Consider the following 17,258-nt stretch of genomic DNA (forward strand, 5'->3'; position numbering starts at 1 on the left):
GTCCACTCTTCTCTCTGTTTGGCCTTCGATTTTCTAGAATAGAATCGGTTCTCTTTTCTCTATTTCTTGTTTTTGTTGCATTTGTTGGTTTTGATTCACTCGAGTTACGAAAGATTTGCGTTTTGTTGTGACTTTGTTAACGATTTTATTACTACTGCTGGAAAGCCGCACCGCGCACAAGCATGTGGGTCGGCGGGGTGAAGTGGTGATGCAAATGTGTGTTGCAGGCGGGTGCGGGGACTAAAAACTATTATTTAAATACAATTTTGCACGCACACACGACGTCCGCTCGATGCCAAATGTTTTGACAAGTGGTGGTAAGCTTTTCAAGCGAATTCAGCGCATGGCTTTGCGCCGCGGTGGTGGGTAGGCAGGCAGGGAGGCAAAAGCTTTCAGTGCCGTTCCGTTCCACAAAGTTTGGCGGCAAGCGAAAGCTTCGCAGCAACGAAGCAGCTGAGAAGAGAGATTTTGTTTGTAAATTTAAATGATTTAACGTACGAGATATGTATGTAGATTTACCATTCTCAGCGCTGCTTTAGGTGCATGGCCAGGAGCTTGGTTCGAATGCGTTTGCGGTCCCTCGATATTATCTCCATGCGCTCTTTGACGCTCGTCTGGAAGAATATCAGGTGGAGTGTGCGGCTGGCCGAGCAGAGCTGAAAGCGCGCCAAAGAGAGTTGAGAAAGTTCAAGAAGTTAAAGTGAGAAAATGGAAATTGGCAACCTGCTGCAGTAGACGCGCCTTCAGGCGTATGTTGCCGTGCTCCTCCTCGTCCAGACTGGTGCCGTACGTCTCCAGATGCAGATTGAGCACAAAGATGAGGGTATCCCGTATGGTTTGGACCACACGCTGCACTTGCTCTGTGCGAAAGAGGCGGCGCACGAGATAGCCCCGCACACCGGCATTGATGCGACTTGCCGCAGCCTCCTGCTCCTATACAAAACGGTTGAGGGGTTGGTGTAAAAAAATGAGATTTGCTAGCAACTTGGGCGCCTTTTCGATCGATCTAGAGATTGATACTATTTATTGGTTAGTAATTTTTGCGAGTGGGTGCTACCAAATGTGTTGTGTGGGTTAGATCAGAATTTTGCTTGTTCCCTTTTGGTTCTCGGCAGTATTGTGTTAAGGCACGTGGTTTGGTCTCTTGGTTTACCGCTATTTCTTATGGCTTCTCGCCCGCCCAGCGCTGCATGCGAAAGAGTATCGATTAAAGAGCAAGTGTTAGAAAGAGAGGAAGGAAGTGGGTGCCACAAATAGAGATTAGCTTCGGATTCAGTGCGGTTCGGTTCGGTCCGACTCCAGGGCCAACTAATTTGAAATTCTCTTCTACGTCTTCTTCTGTAAACTCACATTGCGTCCGCGCATGGGCGTTGATGTTGTCTTCCTGGCTCTCGATGCACTTCCCTGCTGCTGGGCTGGACCACGACTGGGCAGACGGCGAGTCACGTTTGCGGCTCCATTGCTGCTGCCTGGTGGAGTCTTCTTGAGAGCTGCGCGTCCGTTACTTCCTCCGCCGCCACCCACAACGCGCTGGAGTGCAGTTTTGGTTGAGCCCGCTGCTGAGTTCGCTCTGCCGTTGTTGCTCTTCTGGGGCATAGATGCAGCCCGGGCTTTGGGCGCCAGCGCCTTGGCTGCTGGACGCTTGCTGTTGCTCAGGCTGCTGTTGCGCAGCGGCATCTGGCCGGAGCGTGGCGTGCTCGCCGCACTAGTGCCAGAGAGCGGCTGCGGCTCGAAGTCGGAGCTTAGACTCAAAGTCTTGGCAGGCCCCACGTCCAACCCGAAGAGGCACTTGCGTGAGGACTGCTGTGGCGGAGGCGGCACGGGTATGCAGCTGTCCGGCGTGGGTATGGAATAGTAAGAGTCGTCTGGGCTGCGCGGCGACGCGGGCAGTGTGGATGAGATGGTTATGGTGTGGCTCGGGGACGGGCAGCTGCCACCACTTGTGGTGCTGATGGGCTCCTCGGCCTGGTGCTGCTCCAGAGACCGGGTGCTGGTGTAGTCCGACAGCTGCTTGGACAGGCCATCGCGATACACGGACAGGTCTATTTCCGCACAAATCTGATTGATGAGGAACTTCTGCTGGCGGTCAAACTCTCCCTGCATGCGCAGGCGCTCGTCATGCTGGTACTGCACGAGCTGATTGAATCGATCTCTGTGTGTCCGCAGATGGTTTCTCAGCCCATCGACATGGCTGGCATGGTCCAGCTTGTGCTCCTTGAGGGTGCGCTCGATCATGAGTTCGATTTCTTGGTCCATGTTCAGCTCCTCTGCCACCTGCTGGCGTGCTTCTGGTTGCTGCTCCTGTTGTTGTTTCGGTTTGACGGGACACAAGGTGCTGCGTGGGCTGCTGCGGCTCTTGGGACTGCGGCTCACACGCTTTGCCTTCGACTCAACCGTCTCCCGCTGAAAGTGTGCCAGTTCCCGCTCTCGTGCCTCCGCATCCGCCTTGCGCTGCATGTGCTCCACCAGCACCTGGGACGGCTCCTCCAGGGTGAACGATCGGGAGCGTTGAACGGTGCAGACACCAGCACCGGCTCTGTCGGCATTCAATTTGACTGTATGACTCGACGGGGTCCGCGTCAGCGAGGGTTTCGCACTCGTGTCCAGTGTCTGCTGGCCCTGCCATACCACAGTGGCGGGCTCGTTGGACGTTGAGGGCAGCGCCTCGATAGCAGGCGGCAGCATCCTGCCCAGGCCTGCACGCTCAAAGTGCAGAATGCGATTTGTTATGTTGTTCAACTTGCGCTGATGCACCGTCAGCACGGAGCCGCCCAGCGACTTGGGAGCCTCCTGCTGCTGAGGCGTGGGCGGATTCACCTGAATGGTGGGTATGCTGGCATCCTGTGCATCAATTCCCAGTGACTGGGGACGCTGTGGCATCATGCTGCTGCTGCCAGGTGGATGGTCAAAGATGTACGTTCTCGTTTGCTGCAGCTGCGGCAGATCCCGCCGCTTGGCCATGGAGTTGCTTTCACTCTCCTCTTGTCCACCCACAACTCTGAACGTTTCGAACCTCTTTGCCAGCTGCAGAGCCATGTGCTTGGAAAGTTGTATGTCGCTTCGCTTCGTCTCCGTCAACTGAATTGAGGTAAAGTCATGCTTAAGCTGGGCCGCACCTACGGAATGCATGTAAGTACTCACCAGAGGCGGCAGAATGGCCTGACCATCGATGTGGAACCTAGAGCCAGAGCGGGCCTCGGGACTGTGTTGGTTGGGTGTGTTCCGGCCGAATATGGTGGTCGTATCGGTTGGGGTTGTGGCTGTGGTTTCAGTTCCCTCCTGGCTCCGTTCGACCTCTGCCAACAGCTTCTCCATTGCCTTGCTGCGCGCGGGCACAATGCCGTGACGAGGAGAACACCAAAAAGTTGTCACTAATTTGTTGAATTTCTAATTCTGGCTTATTGCTTACCGGGTACTGTCCATGCTGAGAACTTAACTAAAATGTTTGCTACTTAAATTTTGAGAGACTAATCGACCGACTTCGGACCTAAAGCAACTGAACCGAAAACAAAAAAAAATTAACAAAACACTTGGCTCAGTTGCTACTAGATATGATAGTCTTTCGATGGAAATCGTAGGCAATATCGATAAGATGTATGGGCGGCGAGCAGCGTTGGAAAATCAATTAATTATTTAATATCAATTCATTGGGCATTTGCTTTGCTGTTTATTTTAAACGTTGACTTAAATTTCAAACAATTAGCAAGACATTGCAGTTTTTGCGGATTAATAAGACCAGAGGTCAGAATAATAAATTTAATTTCGAATACAAATTTGAATTCGCTAGCATAAATTCTTTACATCTGCTATCGATATCGTGTTGAAACTACTATCGAGATCCCAATGCCATCTCTAGGGGAGTGCGCGCGCTTTTTTTCCCTCACACCCTACAAAACAAAATTCAGAACCCGAGTTTGCCCAGGTAGATGTAGATATATAGCTATCTAAAGTACAAATTTTAGTAAATAAATCACCAAATATATGGATTAAAAAAACATGCGCGGTCAGCCCTCGTCCTCGTTTGCCGTTCGATAGCCCAAGCAATCACATATCGATTGTCAAATTGTTTTGCTCAATTCCGCGCCCCACTGATGAGCGTCAATCTCGCACCATTTCTTCAATACCTCAATTCAATACCTCAATATTTCCATAAATTTTGAACTGCGCGGTTGTTGCGGAGTGTATTTTTTTGTTGTTTTTGCGCGATCGGCATTGTTGTTACGAATATTATGCATATTGCAATTACTGCCGCAAGAACTGCCACCAAATAAAGTGCAAATAGGCCAATAATAGCCAAACAAAAAGTATGCAAACCAAACGAATTGATACATGAAAATTAGCAACAAAATAAAACTCGGACGAGAGAGAGAAAATTGCCACCCACATGGTGCTGGAAAAATGGATTGTCCCATGTGCTGTTGTTTGTCTGGGAGTTTTAGGTGTAAATTGCGTTCTAACTGTATCACCATCTCCATTGTGTGTGCGTGTGCTCCATCTCCGAGTGTGTGTGTGTGTGTGTTTGTAAAGGGGGCGGGTATTGGGGGTCTGGTCTTGCAGAATTTAGTTTCGCAAAATTGCTCATTGTCTGGTAGATACGTTGTATGGGCGCAATGCCCCTTCTCCCTGCTCTAGCGGGTGACTCAAGTCATATTCACTTGACATGGAACGCTTCCGCTGTCGCCCTGCCCCCCGCATTGACAAGTGTAAAAGCAAAAACAAGAAGCGCCAAGTCTCGCACATATGTAGCATATATATACTTGGATATATACATACACTCGCACACACACACTCGCATCTTTGTATATGTATATTCTGCGACGCAATTGAAAAGACATCGAAGGCCAAACAACTTTGTTTTTTATATGAACATTTGTTGTTGTTGCCTTTTTTGTGTTAGTTTCCTTTGTTTTTGCTATTATCACAACTTCTTTTTGGTTAGGCAGAGGGCTGCGAGAGAGCTTTTACCTCTTCTCTTCCTACGCGCGCACGCTCGCTCTCTCACAGTCGGCGCCAAGGTAAATTAGCTGGAAGGTATGGCACTAATCTAACTTCTTTCTCACTCTCCTTGTCTCCCACACACAATTGCTGTAAAAATGATGTATGTATGGCAATATCGACACATTGCCCTCTAGGCAGTGCCTTGCCTTCAATTAAAATACCTTGCACGGTGCTGGCTCGCTCAATCTCAGCCGGTGTAATGTGACAGCGACGCGTTGCGTTGGCCGCGGCCCCCAACCCCCGCATCCGACATTAAACATAGCAGAGCAACAACAACAACAACAGAATGAAATGAATAACAAGGGAAAATGTTAATCATTCACAAGTCCTTGAAGAAAGTCGCAATAACATTATTACCGTCCATGGTGCCACAACGCAGTTGTTTCTTTGTTTTTCCACGAAAATGTCGACGTTCGCGTAAAAGAAAATTGCAATCACCCCACCACAAGTGTACATGCACCAGTATGTATGAATGAGCATTTCTCTATGCGTTTTGGTGTGCGTGTGTGTGTGTGTACGAGACGGGCCCTCAAAATATGGATTTGTCTGTTTTCATTATTTTTGCACAAAATCCCCTTTAAAAGAAAAATAACAACAAAATCGCTTTGCTTTTCCTCTCTCCCTCGGACTGTTTTGGACTTTTGTTGTTTTGGTAAAATGCCATATTTTTATGTATTTTCATTTCTACGCAGCAGCCAGCCACTACAGGGCTCACCTCATTGTGAACGTGAACTGGGCGCCACACCACAAACCATTGTGAGCCAGCAAAATCCAACGAACGGTAACGTTAGCGAAACGGTAATTAGGAAACAAGTGAAAACTACGCCCATGCGCACAGCTGATTATTCAGAACCTATCCCATCGGTAAACGGATTGTCGCTCCACTAAAAAACCAAATCGCAACGGAAATTGTAATCAATAGAAAAAAACTGTAATAGAGGAAAACCAACCCCCCCGCTAAGCGCGGGCGTAGTCACGAAGCAACGAACAACGACACCAAAGCAGCAAGAAGCAGGAGAGTGGACGTGTAAAAGGAAGAGAAGAAGAGGGCACCCCCACAACACACAAACAAAACGCAAGGGAAAATGTTACAGCTTCCCCGCCCTTCGCGGTCCACGCTTGAGTGTGGCCTAGCCGCCCTGGTTACAGTCTTGTTAATGGCCTGGTAAGTTGTTCTCCCACTCCTTCATTCATTTCGCATTTCGTGAGAGAGAGGTAGGATCAGTCGGAGAGTCCGTTAGCCTGTTGCTACACACGGAAATGGTGCAAAGAACTTACTTTTGTTAGACAGGCAGCTGAGAGCAGTGAAGATCTCCCAAACTAGAAACAATAAATAAATAGATATAATCTAGACAATGCCGAATCCTTCATAAAAATATAAAACACTTTATAAGCAGAAAAGAAAAGTCTTTTCTGGTCCCTTAATAGAATTCCTTTGCATCGCATCGCTTCGCGACGCACTTCAAGTAAACATTTCAACTTTTAAGTGGGTCATGCAGCACCCCGTTAGACCCCCTACCCCCCGCCGCCCAATGCGTCCATTTAAAAGCTTCGAACATTTTACTTGGTGCTGGCAGAATGACGAAAATAAGTTATATAGCCGGTGACACAAACGCTTACGGTAACAGCGGCCAGTCGGCAGAGGAGAGGAGGCAGGTGGAATGGAGCAAAGAGAACGTCGCGTGCCCAATTCCGAAAAGAAAAAAAATATATATATATATATGCATATGTATGTATGTGTGCATAAAAAGTTGCAGTTTTATTTTAAGAATAAATGTATGTAAATGCAGACCACTATGTAGCCATATACATACATATACATACATATGTATATGTATGTACGAGTATGTGCCTGATCTCTTTGTACGTGCTTCCACCTTCATTTTGGCGGCTTGCCCCTTCCCGCAACCTACCCAGAGAGTGCAGTTAGTATGAGTGCTTTTTACACACACACACTTATGCACACACACATACTTAAATGTCATTCCATGCATCATCTGCCTCCCGTTGGGCATTTAAAGCATTCTGTGTCGCGCAATTAACCAAAAAAAAACCAAAAGTGGACGAAATGAAATACAGAGAAATAAGGAAACAGAGAGAAGATCTAGAGATCTCTAGCCACGCAAATACATGCATAAATAAATGCATACACATGTATGGATTTTCTGTTTAAGTACTGGGTAAATGTGAAAAGAATTAACGGAAATGCCCATAAGTACCTGCCCACGATCCCTGTCTTGGCTCATCTCTCATCCCTCATTGCACTTGAAACGTAGGTCATTCCATATGAGATTTTCAAACAATCCGTGCAAGTAGATACCAACAAAAATATGTAAGTGCTCCCAAGCAGCTGCTGCAGTCTCGTTTAGCCAGTGCTTAGCGCGCTCTCTCCGCTTCCGTATCGAAACGGTACAATTCTGCGACGTTTGCTAATGTATTAGTTTTGCTTTTGCTGTGTTTGCCTTTTCTGTATGTACTAATGCATGGCAATTGCCGCAGCCGTAAATCATTCGATCGCATCAGCAGCTCTAGAATTTAGGTTTATCTCCAGCTGCCCCGCTTCCTTCGCTTCCGCAGAGCTTTCAGTGCGATAATCAGAATGGGAAAAAAGTCAAAAAGCGCGAGAGAGATAATAAATTTGATGCCTTCCAAGACCAAAACAAGTCGTCAGCAAGAAAAATAAACAAAAGAGCAGCGGAAAAAAACAAAGCAAAACAATAACAAAAGCGGGAATGTTACGAGTCTACTCTAATACCCAGTACTAAGTCATTACTGCAGACTCGTAACACAAAACAAATATATCCTAATTTATTGCAAAAAAACTCTTAGAGTAATGGGTATCAGAAAATAGCGACTAGAATCAGTATTCCTAGAAATATTCCATATGTGAGTTTCACTCGTTGCTTGTGCTTCAAGCAGGTGTGTGATGTAATGATAGGAAAAGCAGATGATCCAATGGCCCAAAAGTGCTACTACGTTTGCACCTCGAAACGAGTATTATTTGCCCAAAATCAATAATAAAAGTAGTAAACATTATTGTCATATAACAAATATTGTGGCTGCCATAGAATGGTAAACATGGGGCTATCGTTTTGACTACCTTTTGACGATAAGCAACAGGAGTTATGTATAGATCAAAATGCCAAAAAACTGATAATGTTCTAGAGGTAGGGGCACGAAAGAGTGGATAGGAGAAAGAGAAGAGCAAACAGTAGCCAATTTGCCGGAACTGTTTGTAATTCGAGATGATCAACGTAACAGATAATGGAAAACAGATCGATCGATTGCCTCCGTCAGCTAGATGGAATGTGCTGAAAGTTTATTTTGTTTTATTATTCCGAGTGTGCAGTGCGGAACATAACTTTAAGACTGCTTTACCGAAACATTAAACATCGATTCACGTCGATTAAAACTCACATTCGAAAGACATTTGCCCGAAGGAATCAATTGCTTTACCGTGTAGATTTGCTGAAAGAATAACGGACCATCAGGTTAGTTAGCAAATGTTTGAGACAGACAGCTGGGTGTGCTTCCGCTTCGTGCGAACGTGTCTGGCGTCGCACAATTTCGGTACGCAGCGTACCGCACGGGTTCACATGAAAGGCTAATGAGAATCAACAAACCAAAAAAAAAAAACGCTCGCTGTCTCAACCAGGTTTGACCAGAACACAGAACAGAGCAGCACAAGACTGGGTACTGATTATGCTTCCTGCTAGAACATGTTTCCACACACAGACGCTTGGCAGTTTCAGTTATTAATTAATTATTGCCCTAAACGTTGGTAGATATTCGGGGATCTTTGTGCAGTTGCTCTCGAGTCGTTGGCATCTTCAGTCGAACTTTGAAATTGAATCTTCCACTTGTACTACTCCACTCCTCCACTGTTTTTCCTATTACTTGCAGGGTTCGACCACTTGGTGTGCTGTTCCTTGGCCTGCTCAGCTACTGGCTGTACTGGACGCGCTGCAGTTTTCGCATCGTACTAACGCCCGAGGTGCGCAGCAAGTTTGAGTGTTGGGGACGGAGGGCCGACGAGTGGCGCAGGAACAGTCCGAGCATGTTCTGCGTGGTAAGCAGTGGCTGCCTGGCCACCTTGGCCGTGCTGGGCCATATCATATCTGGATCCACGGTGGTGCTGACACTCCTCGTGCTGTCCGCACTGGTCTCCACCAAGTTTAACTTTAAGCTGCTGAAGATTGAGCACAAGGCGCAAGGTGAGTGCAGCAAGATGGTGTGGCAATGCAGCAAATTGGCTGAACAAAACGCAATCCTTGCAGATTTCCAGTGGTCAGAGAAGCTGAACTACAACAACCTGGAGGCGGAGGTGGAGGATGAGTTCCTGCCCGATGTGAATGAGTCGAATCTGTTTGTACTGGAGCGGGCCAGCGATGTGGCCACGATCAGTTCACCCACCGATGTCGAGGAGGAGGAGGAGGACGAGCGCAGCGACGACATACCCTCGGAGCTGCTCATACCGGACGTGATACCCGAGATCGATGAGCACTCCACGGACGAGGACGATGAGCTGGCACCCCTCTCCCAGCAGAGGCGAGAGGTGGCTGCCATTTCCGCCTCCCAACGGGTCCAGCCACAGACCGGCTCCTCCTCAGACATGGACTTCCGCAAGGGTCACTTCAAGCGCGACTCTTCGCTGTCCACCACCTCATCCTCGTCGGAGGAGAGCCTCTCGAAGGGTCTGCAGTTCCCCGATCACACGACCGTCGATGCCGTCGGTGGGCCCCAATTGCGGCAAATCACCTCTGGGCCCGCACACCAGATCTCCGACCAGGCCAGCGAGCTGGTGGCATTGGCCGTTAAGAGCCAGGCCCAAGCGCTGCTGGCCAACAGTGGCAAGCTGCTGCCCAGCCTTGTCTCCGGCCTGGTGCAGTGGGGTGCGGGTGCGGCTGCGGCTGCGGGTGCCAGCAATGCTGTGGAGGCCGCGGTGGATGGTGGATCTCAGCCACAGCAGCAACAGCAGCGGCGCATAGTCACCGCCTTGGACTCGTCCGATGAGAGTGATTTTGAGATACTCGAAACGGATGACTTTAAGTAATCATCGGTTCCGGCTTCAGCTACAGCTCCGATTGCCGTATTATAAAGCTATTACAGTAACTACATGCATATACTACACACACAAACACACACACCCACACGCTACCAGAAGACGGGACGGGCACACACACACACACACGTACACACATGAAGATATATCCCTGGTGGAGATTGTATCCTCCTCCTGCTGCTGCATGCAAGGTGACTTAACCTTACCACAGGTTGAAGTCTTGGCTTGTCTCCCCGTGCGTGTGGTGAATAAGTTATTGATCCTCCCCCACAGCGGACAACGTCACCTAAAGCCACCTTGTTTGTGTGTGTGCGGCGTGTGTGTATAATTAAGTTTAAATGTTTTTATTAGTGATCGAAACAGATAGATTTTTGTTTTATTTCAACTGACTTGCGATAGTGTGAACCCTTTATAGTCGTTAAATAATTTGTCCGTTTTGTTTTGTTTCGACGGCCATTTACGTTTACATTTAATATCTTTTTTTTTTTTTGCCTATGGTTTATCCTATTATGCTTATTATATATTTAGTTTGTAAATTGATTTGTGTTTCACTTTGCTTACCCCCCAACGACGCTAAATGCTAGAAACAGGAACAGAAGTGGGACAGACAGTATGGAACATGTACATAATGTACATATCCACCACACACATGCACACAAACACACACACACATATGAACATAAATATATATGTATGTATGTATAACTGTATGTAGATGACATTGTAAGGCCCTTAAGCTACTTAATCTGAGTTCCAATTCGAAATCAAACCCAAAAACAACAACAAAAAATAACTAAAAATCAAAAGAAAAGAAAATGCTGGCATAATGCAGGGCCTCCACGCACAGTGGCTAGCTGCAATCTAAGCCCACTTTCCACACACGTGTTACATGTAGCCCCCTTCCCCAGTTCCGGTGCTATTTATAGACCCATATATACATATGTATTTTATACCCCAATATGACGATATCACGTGCACAAACATAATGCCCATTAAAAGAGAGAATACAACCAACGAAAAGAACGTAAAGAAACAGCTTCGGAACGCCGAAGCTTAAATGCCCTTGCAGTGCGACGTAAAGATTTTCCAATCGGATTTTGATCCATGCCTTTTGCAGATTTCTAGCTTATTTTGGCTTCAAGTTTTGCTCCGATTCTCTTTCGCAATTAAAGGTTCGCTCAAAAAGGTCGTCCGACTTCGTCTTAGATGTGTTTAACCATAGATGTAGAACCAAAGACAATACAAATAGCCAGATGAGCTCCACATTTCAATGTTACTTCATTTTTGTAGTGGTCTAATTAAAGCAGCTATTTTAAATTTAAATTGCCAAGAAATTACATATGAATAGATATTAAATCTTTTGGTTTTTAGTCAGAATCAATTGCAGTCTCTGCTAGATTTGAGTTTTGAAATGAATTATAACCATAGAAAGCATGCTAAACGCAGTCTTCAATCAGCTTTTGCAACCAGTTTATCTATTGCTTTTCATTTAAAACAGGTTTAATGGGTTCGTCTTGACTGACTTATCAATCTTTACTCAAAATCCAGTAATTTGAGTTTTATTTTTTGCCAAAAACAAAGCAAAAAACTCGTACGTTTAATCGTTATGCTTGAGTTTTATTTTCGGTCTGTAGTTTCTGCATGAAAAAAGCTAATAAAATTTAATTTAATCCCAACTGCAAGGGTATGGAAATATCGCAAATGGAAGAGTGTTAAACTGGCAGCGAGCGATCTTTGTCGGTCGCTGGGGCGTCATCGTCATTGCACGTTGTAAATGTAAAAATATGTTTTATTATTGCTATTATTTGCACCATGTATTTTAAGTTGTAATTTAATTTGCGAAACAAAACTAAATGTGATTTTATAAAAACAAGAGAAACTAAAATAAAAATCAAAAAAGACCTCAAAACGCTGGAATCGGGGTCAGCTGTCGGTCTTCGGTTCAACCTGGGATTCGGTCTCGGATTCGGAATTGGCATCCAGCTCCTGGCCATTGGTCGTCGCCTTGGCCTTGGCGCCCTTACGCATTGGAATCGTTTCGAGAATGGCCGATGTCCAGTCCTGACCAGCAGCCACCTTGTTGAGCAGCTCGAACACTTGAATGTCAAGGATAAGGCTTAAATGGATCGAGATTATCAAATGCCACTACTAACCATGGTAGGTGCTGAGTACGGAGCGCGTCTTCATGTCCACATGTTCGCTGAGCGGCAGGCGGGCTGTGGTCAAGCCCGCCTCAGTGGCCCGGGAGTGGCAGAGGCCCTTGAAGTGATTGTGATCGACAAGGCCGCCAATGACATAGGTACAGTCGGGCTGCACCTTATCCAGCAGTGTGTCGGACTCACAGGTGAGGTAAACGAGCTTCGGCTTTTCGAACAAGTCGGCATGGGTGCGATCGAAGTGGTATTCCACGTTCCAGTTCTCCCAGCCATCGTTCTTCTTGAAGCACTCATGGATGTGGCCGTTCCGCTTGATTCCCGTGAAGTGGAGTCGTCCCGGCTGTGCACTCCGCCGGTTAATGGTGTAGATTCGGAGGCACTGCTTCACGCACTTGGCTATGTCACGCTCCTGCATTAGGTCGTCGTAGTCCAGATCGATAGCCACACTGAAGGTGGCCACCCCGTTCTCCGCGATGGTCACCTGACGGCGCTTCAGCTCCTTGCGCGAGGGTCCTACTCGCACAGGCAATCCCTGTTCCTTCGCCTCCCTCCGCTTCTGTTTCTTGCGTTGCCGCTCCCGCTCCCGACGCAACTTCTTCAGCTCCGCAAACTCGGCCAGTTTTCGCTGCTTCTTCAGCTGGTTCTTGCTCTGCGGTGTGCCGGGCGTGGTCCCGGGACAGTTGTTCAGGCTGAGGACTGCCGGCTGGAGCGGTGTCTGGGTCTGTTCCGTGGGTTCCATTGTCGCTTCCTCTGTCTCTCCTATCCTTAAGATCGTCGGAAAACACGCGTTCTGGTGAAAGCCAGAGAGCCGAACAGCTGTTTCCCAGGTATCGATCCAAAATCGTTATGGCCGTATGACACTCATTTTGTAGTGGGTGGAGTGCACAGGTACGGACCACGTATTTAGCTGCAAATTGGATAACTGCTAATACAACAATTTCACGCAACTATAAATACATATGTCACAAAACACTTCCAACACACACAGCCTGCTAGGTACAAACATTTGATCTGAAAACTGTACAAATCGATATCGACTTTCTCCCCCTCTCACTGTAATCTTTCTTTCTTTCTCTGTAAAGTGTCATACGGTCATATGGTCTACGTGTTGCGCCCAACAGCACTACCAGCGATGAATAACAATTGGTATATTTGAAATAGAAAGTCAGGTATATAATGGTATATTTCGCCCAGTTGGTGGTATATTGCAGTATCCTGCAAACACAGGATACAAATTGCTGCAAACAATGGGTTGAGGGAAATATTGTTTCCAAAGACGTAAGCAGACAATGTCAAAAACAATTATTATTAATATTTAAGCAGCTTAAAAAACTTAATATTAACATTAATAAAGGAAACTTGGTACATCAATTTGCATACTACCAGTTGACATGCAACAAGTGGTCATATGGCGTAACTTTCATTCCCCCTTACACATGCATGTGTTAGATTTCGTGATATAAAGATAAATTATGGATCTGCATTAGAAATTAAAAACAGCATTATTTGCGGCGGTTTAACTCAAGCTGTTCACCTGTTGAAATAGAGGGGGGCTCTGTGGGTTAAATTGGTGTATTTCTCAGTATATTTGTGAGGAGTAGACAGTATATTTTATATATTATGCCGGTCATGAAAGTATCTGTGCTGTGTGAAATATAGACGAAAAGCAGGGGAACATTGACAATATCAGTCAAACGAACGAGAAATATTCAACAGCTCAACAGTCAGCACAAAAACAGCTTGCACCTGCTGGCTCCAGACTCTAGCTGACCATCCCCAGCTGACAACCATTATGGCAACCATGTCACAGCTCACGCGGCTCATTGGGCATGGAGCACAGCAGCGGACATTTGCTCGCTTTTTGACGCACAGGCTGCCTACGATATCCAACACAAGATGCCTTATCGGTGGCAGCAACTGGAGTGGGAGGAACCGCGACCTGGCACCACCTCAGTGGACGACAACGCCAGCCACACGCTACCTGGCCAGCCCGTGGCTGTTCACACGAAACAGAAGCCTTTGCCACAAGTCCGCACAGCCAACACCAGCGCCAGTGGCCAGCGCCAGCAAGACAGACAGCAAGGCCTCATCCACAACGGCCACCGATCTGTTTGGGGATGCCGCCAACATGGGGCTGTTTGCCAAGTTCAAGCACATGTACAAGCAGTATTGGTACGTGCTCATCCCGGTGCATTGTGTGACATCGGTTGCCTGGTTCGGCGGCTTCTACTATCTGTCGAAGAGGTAAGCTGTGCAGACCGTTTGCCCGAACTTTGGACACTCCAATGATGATTTGTCTCTTGTCTTGTTGTAGCGGCGTGGATGTGCCCTCGCTGCTGCAGTACGTGCATCTAAGCGAGACAATTATTGAGAAGGTGCAGTCCTCCGACATGGGGCACTATGCCATTGCGTATCTGTGCTATAAGGTGGCCACTCCCTTGCGTTACGCTCTCACATTGGGTAAGGCTAGTCAGCATTTTCATCATCATTATTCCATTAATCAATTGAACCTGCAGGCGGCACCACGGTGTCCATCAAGTATCTGGTGCAACGGGGCCACATCAAGCCGATACCCACAAAGAATGAACTGATTAAGATGTACGAGGACAAGAAGGCAACGCGCGCCAGTGCCAAGGCGGACAAGGCCGAGAAGGATGGGAGCAAATGATCGTTGGACAGTGGCAAAGCTGCCCTCTGGCAGCTCTTGCCATTGTCCTTGCCGACCTCGAAACGTTTCGCTGCTGGCAAGCGGCTCTCAGTTGACTTGTTGCCTTTTTTGTTAAACTGTTGCCTTATGCTCGGCAGACGTGGACGTGGATACTGGTGCTCTGCAAACTTAACTTTCCCTCGCCCTCGCCCGGCCCACATCAAACACAGAACACAAAAGCCACCGCCCGCCAGTGATTGCTCATCCGGGGAGCCGTCGCCAGGTGGCCGCCTAAAATGAGGACTATTACGACCCTAAGTATCACTCCCCCCCACCACCACCACCATCACGCTTAGAGCCTTGATACAAATCTAAAATATTCTGTAATTACATATATTTGCCTAGTTCTCTGTTAGTTATGAAATCGTTTGAGGTTGCCCGCAGTGGGAACCCACAGACACACCTCCTCAGCCACACACACAGACACACACACAGGCAGACACAGACAGACTGGCGGGTGGATGTGTAGCAAGAAAAGGGCTGCCAGTAAATAAAAATTTAGCAGTTATATATTTTTAAATATAAGAGTCAGTTGTCGCAACACAATAATAGCTTAACTTTTATTAAATGAAAATACAAATAAATGTTAAAATCAAACTGAAGCAGTTTGGTTTTTCGTGGAGCCCTGGCCCGAATTCGATTGTTAATGTTAAAGCTAGCCACATAAAAACCTCATTGGAAAATCAGTGTGGGGTGGGTTGGGCGCTATAAATATTTGCTGTCGTTTGTTGCTGTTGTCCCCGCGAAGCTCCAGAAATGTGCTTTGAAAGTACAACCAACAATTTGTTTAGCTGAGGATCGATGACAGTGCACCGGAGCCATTTACCAACACTACTTAGCTATCGATGAGTCTCATGACGTCTCTGTCTTGCGGTGTAGAGATGCGCGCCCAAAAGAAAGGATTCAAATGTATTTTTATTTTTGCATTTTATTTTTCGTTTTTTTCTCCAGTTGTTTTTTTTTTGTTTGCCTTCTTTGCGTTTGTTTTGTTTGCATTTTTTTAACGTTAGTAAAATATCCAACAATTATAATTTTAACTAATAGTTAAGCCAGAAAAAATATATATTTATAGTAGGTTGCTCTTTCTTAATGTTTCTTCTTCTTTGTTCTCATTTACAAATAAATAAATAATGTGTCTTCTTGTTTTCCCATTTTTATTGGTATTTTACGTTGCATTTCCATCAATTTGTTTTTGTGTGTGTGTGTGTGTGTGTGTGTGTGTGTGGGTCGTGGCTGGCTTATTGCACATTGGTTTAGCTTTTGTTTCTGGTTTTTTGTTTAGGCTGGAAACAAGTTGAGTTATGTACACATATTTACTCGTACACTGTCGCAGTCTGTTTATGTGTGTGTGTGTGTGTTGGTTAATATATATATCATTTACAATAAATACAATAAATAAATAATTTACATAATATATATCTCATAAATGTGTAGGTATAAAAACAATATATAGGCAACAAAAAGTATATAATGTATATGTAATGTATAGCAAGTATTTCTTGGCTGGTTGATTGATTGATTGGTTCGGTTCTGTTCGGTTCGGTTCGGTTTTTGCTGGGGTTATCGTGGGCAAGGACGTAGTGGAGATGGGGCAGGGGCAGGTGTCAAGTTTTCCTTCACTTAAACTAGAAAATACGCACAAGATTCAACAAAATTTGAGTTAATTATTAGACGCCGGCCTTAAGTAGTTCCTTTCGCTTTGCATACAGCTTTTTTGAGACTAGTTCTGGTGTTACGCTGACCCAAAAACAAACAAAAAAAATAAACACCCGGTTAGGTCCCCAGGTGATCGGTTGCCTAACACAAAAGTTGGAACATGTTTTGATGTTTTTGGTGTTGTTCTCTTGTTCTTTCTTTCTGTCCTTTCGTTTTGGTGTTGGTGTTGCTGTTGTTGTTTAATTTGACTAATATTTAGCATTTATCATAAGTACGTTTTCACAATGCAGCCGTCTCTCAGGCTTCACGTTTTGCGTTGTTTCCCTTCTCCGCTTTTATGCTTCAAAACTAAATTATTATTTGTGGGGTTTACTCTTAGTGTCTAAAAAGCCGTTTGTAGCTCGTAGCTTTAATTTAAATTGAAGTTAGTGTTTAGTTTTTGTTTTTTTTATTAAGTGACTTGCAATGGTGCGACGGCGATTACACTCCCTTCCACTCCAATTCAGTTGTCAGTTATCTGTTATCGGTTATCGTTTAATCGCGTTTATCGTTAAGTAGTATTGGTGTTGTTGCTCTTTGTCTAGATGAAATATATTGCACACAAAAGACGAATTTTTAATTATATAGAACTAGTTTTCACTTTAAGTTTTGGTGTTTCTTTTTCTCTCTTTCCTTTCCA

At 45.9% G+C, this 17,258-nt stretch overlaps 4 protein-coding genes across 8 annotated transcripts; 2 read left to right on the forward strand and 2 right to left on the reverse strand.

Moving 5' to 3' along the window:
- Positions 1 to 117: 117 nt before the first annotated feature.
- LOC117901822 lies at positions 118 to 3,563 on the reverse strand. Of its 4 annotated transcripts, none has more exons than XM_034812771.1 (6): positions 3,410 to 3,562; positions 3,142 to 3,322; positions 1,351 to 3,078; positions 724 to 930; positions 519 to 656; positions 118 to 447 (listed from the first exon to the last, which is right to left on the reverse strand). In XM_034812771.1, the coding sequence occupies exons 1-5, from the start codon at positions 3,421 to 3,423 to the stop codon at positions 525 to 527; spliced, it is 2,262 nt and encodes a 753-aa protein (XP_034668662.1). In that variant the 5' UTR covers positions 3,424 to 3,562; the 3' UTR covers positions 118 to 447; positions 519 to 524. The 4 variants fall into 4 exon arrangements, with proteins under 4 accessions (XP_034668662.1, XP_034668654.1, XP_034668646.1 ...); XM_034812763.1 differs by having other exon boundaries at positions 118 to 453; positions 520 to 656; positions 724 to 933; XM_034812755.1 differs by having other exon boundaries at positions 724 to 933.
- A 570-nt stretch (positions 3,564 to 4,133) lies between these two features.
- On the forward strand, positions 4,134 to 11,058 carry LOC117900940. 2 transcript variants are annotated; one of them, XM_034811510.1, is made up of 4 exons: positions 4,134 to 4,304; positions 5,691 to 6,163; positions 8,902 to 9,212; positions 9,276 to 11,058. In XM_034811510.1, exons 2-4 carry the CDS (start codon positions 6,084 to 6,086, stop codon positions 10,049 to 10,051), a joined length of 1,167 nt encoding a protein of 388 aa, XP_034667401.1. In that variant the 5' UTR covers positions 4,134 to 4,304; positions 5,691 to 6,083; the 3' UTR covers positions 10,052 to 11,058. The 2 variants fall into 2 exon arrangements, with proteins under 2 accessions (XP_034667401.1, XP_034667410.1); XM_034811519.1 differs by having other exon boundaries at positions 5,694 to 6,163.
- A 271-nt stretch (positions 11,059 to 11,329) lies between these two features.
- LOC117900980 (tRNA methyltransferase 10 homolog A) lies at positions 11,330 to 13,049 on the reverse strand. Its single transcript, XM_034811577.1, has 2 exons — positions 12,214 to 13,049; positions 11,330 to 12,156 (listed from the first exon to the last, which is right to left on the reverse strand). The coding sequence occupies exons 1-2, from the start codon at positions 12,953 to 12,955 to the stop codon at positions 11,984 to 11,986; spliced, it is 915 nt and encodes a 304-aa protein (XP_034667468.1). The 5' UTR covers positions 12,956 to 13,049; the 3' UTR covers positions 11,330 to 11,983.
- A 785-nt stretch (positions 13,050 to 13,834) lies between these two features.
- On the forward strand, positions 13,835 to 15,469 carry LOC117901005 (uncharacterized protein C18orf19 homolog A). Its single transcript, XM_034811606.1, has 3 exons — positions 13,835 to 14,460; positions 14,531 to 14,676; positions 14,733 to 15,469. The coding sequence occupies exons 1-3, from the start codon at positions 14,009 to 14,011 to the stop codon at positions 14,882 to 14,884; spliced, it is 750 nt and encodes a 249-aa protein (XP_034667497.1). The 5' UTR covers positions 13,835 to 14,008; the 3' UTR covers positions 14,885 to 15,469.
- Positions 15,470 to 17,258: the final 1,789 nt, after the last annotated feature.

Source organism: Drosophila subobscura, chromosome A, assembly GCF_008121235.1.
Source record: "Drosophila subobscura isolate 14011-0131.10 chromosome A, UCBerk_Dsub_1.0, whole genome shotgun sequence".
NCBI classification, from domain to species: Eukaryota; Metazoa; Arthropoda; class Insecta; order Diptera; family Drosophilidae; genus Drosophila; species Drosophila subobscura.

What these genes read in the sequence shown, in the direction of transcription:
- LOC117900940 (XM_034811510.1), top strand. Translation starts at nt 6,084, where the DNA reads ATGTTACAGCTTCCCCGCCCTTCGCGGTCCACGCTTGAGTGTGGCCTA. An exon ending in ACAGTCTTGTTAATGGCCTG is followed by an intron (nt 6,164 to 8,901) that starts GTAAGTTGTTCT and finishes TATTACTTGCAG; the next exon opens with GGTTCGACCACTTGGTGTGC. An exon ending in GATTGAGCACAAGGCGCAAG is followed by an intron (nt 9,213 to 9,275) that starts GTGAGTGCAGCA and finishes CAATCCTTGCAG; the next exon opens with ATTTCCAGTGGTCAGAGAAG.
- LOC117900980 (XM_034811577.1), bottom strand. Translation starts at nt 12,955, where the DNA reads ATGGAACCCACGGAACAGACCCAGACACCGCTCCAGCCGGCAGTCCTC. An exon ending in CGTACTCAGCACCTACCATG is followed by an intron (nt 12,157 to 12,213) that starts GTTAGTAGTGGC and finishes TTGACATTCAAG; the next exon opens with TGTTCGAGCTGCTCAACAAG.
- LOC117901005 (XM_034811606.1), top strand. Translation starts at nt 14,009, where the DNA reads ATGGCAACCATGTCACAGCTCACGCGGCTCATTGGGCATGGAGCACAG. An exon ending in TTCTACTATCTGTCGAAGAG is followed by an intron (nt 14,461 to 14,530) that starts GTAAGCTGTGCA and finishes GTCTTGTTGTAG; the next exon opens with CGGCGTGGATGTGCCCTCGC. An exon ending in GCGTTACGCTCTCACATTGG is followed by an intron (nt 14,677 to 14,732) that starts GTAAGGCTAGTC and finishes TTGAACCTGCAG; the next exon opens with GCGGCACCACGGTGTCCATC.
- LOC117901822 (XM_034812763.1), bottom strand. An exon ending in AGGCCATTCTGCCGCCTCTG is followed by an intron (nt 3,079 to 3,141) that starts GTGAGTACTTAC and finishes ACCTCAATTCAG; the next exon opens with TTGACGGAGACGAAGCGAAG. An exon ending in AGGCGCGTCTACTGCAGCAG is followed by an intron (nt 657 to 723) that starts GTTGCCAATTTC and finishes GCGCGCTTTCAG; the next exon opens with CTCTGCTCGGCCAGCCGCAC.